The sequence below is a fragment of the Cebus imitator genome, unplaced genomic scaffold (genome assembly GCF_001604975.1).
Source record: "Cebus imitator isolate Cc_AM_T3 unplaced genomic scaffold, Cebus_imitator-1.0 Scaffold464, whole genome shotgun sequence".
Classification (NCBI taxonomy): domain Eukaryota; kingdom Metazoa; phylum Chordata; class Mammalia; order Primates; family Cebidae; genus Cebus; species Cebus imitator.
The window spans coordinates 1,549,131-1,554,251 of record NW_016107779.1 but is presented as its reverse complement, the minus strand read 5'-3'; the positions used below and the strand labels follow the sequence as shown (position 1 = coordinate 1,554,251).

The 5,121-nt window shown below is 35.6% G+C and overlaps 1 protein-coding gene across 1 annotated transcript in view; it reads left to right on the top strand.

Annotated features, from left to right (window-relative positions):
• Window positions 1–5,121, top strand: part of LOC108291761 (coiled-coil domain-containing protein 144A-like) — a 43,550-nt gene that overhangs the window by 2,040 nt on the left and 36,389 nt on the right. The window contains 3 exon segments of the mRNA XM_037732684.1: window positions 146–302; window positions 1,370–2,275; window positions 2,277–2,324. Coding sequence (XP_037588612.1) covers window positions 146–302; window positions 1,370–2,275; window positions 2,277–2,324 — 1,111 coding nt within the window.

Here is a 5,121-nt window from a genome sequence, read left to right as displayed (position 1 = left end):
ATTTAGCATTTATGAATAAATGTAATTCTTATATAACTGACAATAAAAATGGTAGAAAAATAAAATAGTTACAGAATATTCTCAGGAAAAAAAAAGAACTTAAGGAACATTGGGAAATTTCCTCCGTCTGTTGTGGAAATTCAAGCCGAGAGGAAGAGAGAGACCAAGAGACACAAGAGAACCTCTTTATTGGAGCTCCAGCTGACAGTGGCCTTACTGCCTGTAATGGCTGCCAGCCCCGCACAAAGGAAAATTCCTTGCTTGTATTAGTTTTGGCATGGGAAGATAAGGCAGGAGAAAAAGTAGGTTTAAACAGTTAGTCATTGACTTGTGACAAGTTTACAACCTTGAGAATATGTATATTTTCTATGTGGTTATCTTGCTCCCATGGCTGGCTCACTCCCGTGGCTGGTAGCTGGGGAAGAGAACAGGTTTTTTGTTTTTTGTTTTGCAGAAATATGCTTGTGAGCTGTGGGTGCACAGATATGCTCGGGTGCCTTATCTTGGAAGGAGGAGGCTATGCTGGGTCTCCTTTAGCTAACTTCAGGCAATTTAGGCTGGGAGGGGTGGTTTACTTGCTCCTCTGCTCTTTATAACTATTTTTGTGGCCTAGTCTTAAGCTTATTATTTATTTTAAATTAATGTCTTTTTATACATTTCCATTTCACTTTTCCTCCTCATGTCCAGATACATGCAAAGCTATAGCTTTTGCTATGGGGTGGTGTATAGGTTAGATGTCAGAGTGTAAAGCCAATTTTTTTTTTTTTTTTGAGATGAAGTCTTGCTCTGTCTCCCAGGCTGGAGTGCAGTGGCACAATCCTGGCTCACTGTAATCTCTGTCTCCCAGGTTCAAGTGATTCTCCTGCCTCAGCCTCCTGAGTAGCTGGCATTACAGGGACCCACCACCATGCCCAGCTAATTTTTGTATTATTAGTAGAGATGGTGTTTCACCATGTTGGCCAGGCTGGTCTTGAACTCCTGACCTCATGATCCACCGCCTCCACCTCCCAAAGTGCTGGGATTACAGGCATGAGCTACCGCACCCAGCCATAAAGCCCTTTTTTTAATTTGGCCAAATTTATTAACCTTTTATTTTATACCTTCGAATTGGTTGTAATTTGGTCTTTTCCAATTCTGAGATGCTTCAAATTCTCTAGTCATTTATATTTTACATTCATGGATTCACTGTCTTCAGACAAACTTAAGCTCTATGAGGTTTGAAGTTTCAATCCAATATTTTTTTCCAGATGAATGAATATCCACTTATGGAAGTCTTTTCATTGTATACATGTACAGTTTATTTAATTTCAGAGGAAGTCATGATATGTCATTTTATTGAGTGCTACTAAATGTTTCCTTTCTTACTTAGATTTCTCATAGGCATAAGAAAGAAAAGGATCTCTTGCATGAAAATTGCATGTTGCAGGAAGAAATTGCCTTGCTGAGACTGGAAATAGATACAATAACAAATCAGAACCGGCAAAAGGAAAAGAAATATTTTGAGGACATTGAAGCTGTGAAAGAAAATAATGATAACCTTAAAAAAATTATTAAACCAAATGAGGAAACATTAACAAAAACAATAGTTCAGTACAGTGGACAACTGAACGATTTGGCAGCTGAGAACAAAATACTCAATTCTGAACTGGAGAATGAAAAACAAAACCAAGAAAGACTGGAAATAGAAATGGAACCATACCGTTGTAGACTGGCTGCTGCCCTTCGTGATTGTGATCAAAGTCAGACACGAAGAGACCTAAACCTTCATTTCCTGAGAATAAGACAAGAGTGGATTGATTTACAGGACAAAATGAAGGCTGATATGTCTGACCTACAAGCTATGAATGAGATTCTTTCTGAAAAACTTTCTAATGTTGAAAATAAAATCAACAGCCTACAGATTCAGCTCCATAACACAACAGATGCTGTTGAAGAAAAGAATTTGACTTTGGAAGGTGTGCGAAGAGACCTCAGCCAAACACAGTGTCAGAAGAAAGAAATTGAACAAATGTACCAAACTGAACAAAGCAAACTGAAGAAATCCACTGCAAAGCAGGAATCTGTGGAGGAGAGATTATTTCAACTACAAAATGAAAATACGTTGCTTCGACAGCAACTGGATGATGCTCACAAGAAAGTGAACAGACAAGAAAAGACAATCAGTACTCTCCATGACCAGTTTCAGGCTGTTGCCAGAAATCTTCGAGCTGAGAGTGAAAAGCAGAGTCTTCCACTACAAGAGAAGAGCAAGGAATTGCTGGATAAATGTAATTATTTTAAAAAAAAGCATGGATCAATGTGAGAAAGAGAAACCAGGAAGAAAAGTAAGTGTTAAGAAAGATAAATATTTTTCAACCTTCCTAAAAGAAAATTTAAAGTAATATTTGATTATGGCTAAATGTTTTATCTAGTTGAATATAAAAATATATAGATCATAAATGTATTTGCTGTTAAAACTGAAAGATACTTTACTTTGAATAAAGAAATTGTGTCACCTATGAAATTTTAAGTTCAGTTACAGTGTTAACAGGTACAGATTAACATTCATAATGTAGTCTTATGCTGCTGAAATGATCATCGCAATGCCTTTATATGGCCATGTTTGAAGATCATGCTGAAGCAGATAAACAGAAATGCTTATACCTGACATGAGTATTTTGAAATTAAGATTCAGTTAGGAGGGTTACTTTGACCATTAATTTCAGATTTTCCAGGTGAACTGAAGTATACTGCTATACTTCAGTGTATATTTCCACAATACTTTTCCTTCAGTAGTTTTGTTATGCATTTAAGTTGGTATGATTTTATTTTTATTCATATCAATATGACTTAAATCTGAGATGATTTCAGTCTCAAATTACTTGTTATGACCTCTCAATTCTCTAAAGGCATTTACTTTTTCATAAATCATAATTTGGGGCAGATGTGAATTTCAGCAAAGCTATGTTAGATTTAATCTTACTACTGGCATTTATAATTTACTTTGAATGTTTTTACAAACAATTTGCTCATAATTTTCATTTCAAGCCTCACTGCCTGTCATTTGGATATAACTTTGACCAGTACAAAGGTAACTAGGTTTATCTGTGATTTATTTGTTTGGCATTGAGTCCCCATTTTTAGACTAATGAGAGGTGGCAGGATTCCCATATAGCGAGAATGGGCTGAGTAGGGGAGACCCTTGTAGAAGCTGAGGTCAGGAGGGAGGTAAAGGCCAGGTTACCCAGGGCCTCAAAGGCCATTGGAATTTTACTTGTATTCTGAGATAGGAATCTTTTGGAAGAATCTGAGCAGGCAACTGAATATGCAAGGAACTCTGAAGTTGATTGGAGCTTCTAATAAAAAAGAGGGAAAACATTTCACAGTGTGGGATGTACCACCAGCAGCCCCACCCACATACCGATTTCTTTTTGAGACTTCAGTAGGTTGTTAAGCGTTGCAGATGTTTCAGGGATGAGTGAACAGTGGGCTGAATCTATTGTCTAAGTTAACAGAAAACTGATTTGGCAGAAAGATAGCACCTTCTGTGTCCTTAACTGAATTCAGTAATAAACAAGAATGTGTGCACATGAGGAAAAGGTGCATCCATATATGTGTTGATGTTTTTCAAAGTGTATATGTTAAGAGTTAAATCTTATTACCATAATTTAATAATAAGGTGATTTATAAAATCAGTAGCAAAAATACTTTCACAGGTAGTTATGAGACAACTCAAACTAGAATGGACTGATCCCCTAAAACAACAACCAACAGTAGAGGCTACATCATTTAATTTAGATGAGACACAGGATTCAAAGAGGAAATCGGGTCAAATCAGCAGTGAAGTATGTATAAAACCTAACATGTCTACAGTTAATCTATAGGTGGTGAAATAGTGTCAAATGTTTTAGGATACTAATTGAAGTGGATAGCTTTCTTTTGTATTTTTATTATAATTTGTTTTATAATTTTATCTTTATAATGCACTTGTTTCTTAACCTCTGGCTTTCATTCTGTCCTTTTCTCCTGATAAGTACATACATTTTTAAAATAAGGATCATTTCCAAAGATCCTTAGGAAAGTTGGGAATTATTAGTGTTCCTCACAGAAGTTGAGAGGCTTTTTTTTTTTTTTTTTTTTTTTTTTTTTTTTTTTTTTTTTTTTTTTTTTTTCCTGTGAAGTATTTTTTAGTGATTTCTCTATTGCCATGGTTAGGCAAGCCAGATTAAATCATAGGATAATGTTTAACAGAATGTTTCAGAAATTGTCTTATTTCTTATCTTTACTTTTATAAATGGGTACAGAATCTGTGTATATTTATTTCATGAATTTCAGGATATCTTGTACAGAAAGGCCATAGTACTGTTCTCCAAAATGCAAATGTTTTAATTTAAAAACTACTTGAAATGTTAGGTACTTTCTTCATTTTCCTTTCATTTTAAATATATTGTGTTTTCTTACAAATCACCTATAGTATGTAAATCCAAAGTAGAGAATTAAGAGATGTACCTAGATCCTACCACTGAGTTTAAAAAAAAAAAACTTTACTGAGACAAAATTCTTATACCACACAGTTTACCCACTGAACGTGTACAATTCATGGTCTCTTAGTATAGTCACAGAGTTGCATAACCATCGCCATCATCAATTGTAGGACACTTTCATGACCCTGAAAAGAACCAGCAATCTATTTTGTTTCCATAGATTAGCCCATTCTGGACACCACATATCAACTGGATCACACAATATGTGGTGGTCTTTTGCGACTGGCTTCGTCTACTTAGCGTAACATTTTAAAGGTTCGTTGTGTTGTAACATGTATCAGTACTTAATTTCATCTTTCTGCTGAGTATTGTTCCACTGTATGGACATGCCACTCATTTTATTTAACCATTTATCAGTTGAAGGACCTTTGGGTTGTTGGCATGTTTTGGCTATTAATCATGCTGCTGTGAACTTTTCTGTACAAGTTTTTGTGTTTGCGTATGTGTTCTTCTCTTGGGTATATACTTAGGAGTTGAATTTCTGGGTCATACAGTAACTCTATGCTTAAGCTTTTGAGGAGCTGACAGTCTGCTTTTCAAAGTGGTTGCACCATTTTACATTCTCATCAGCATTGTATGAGGGTTCTAACTTCTCCAC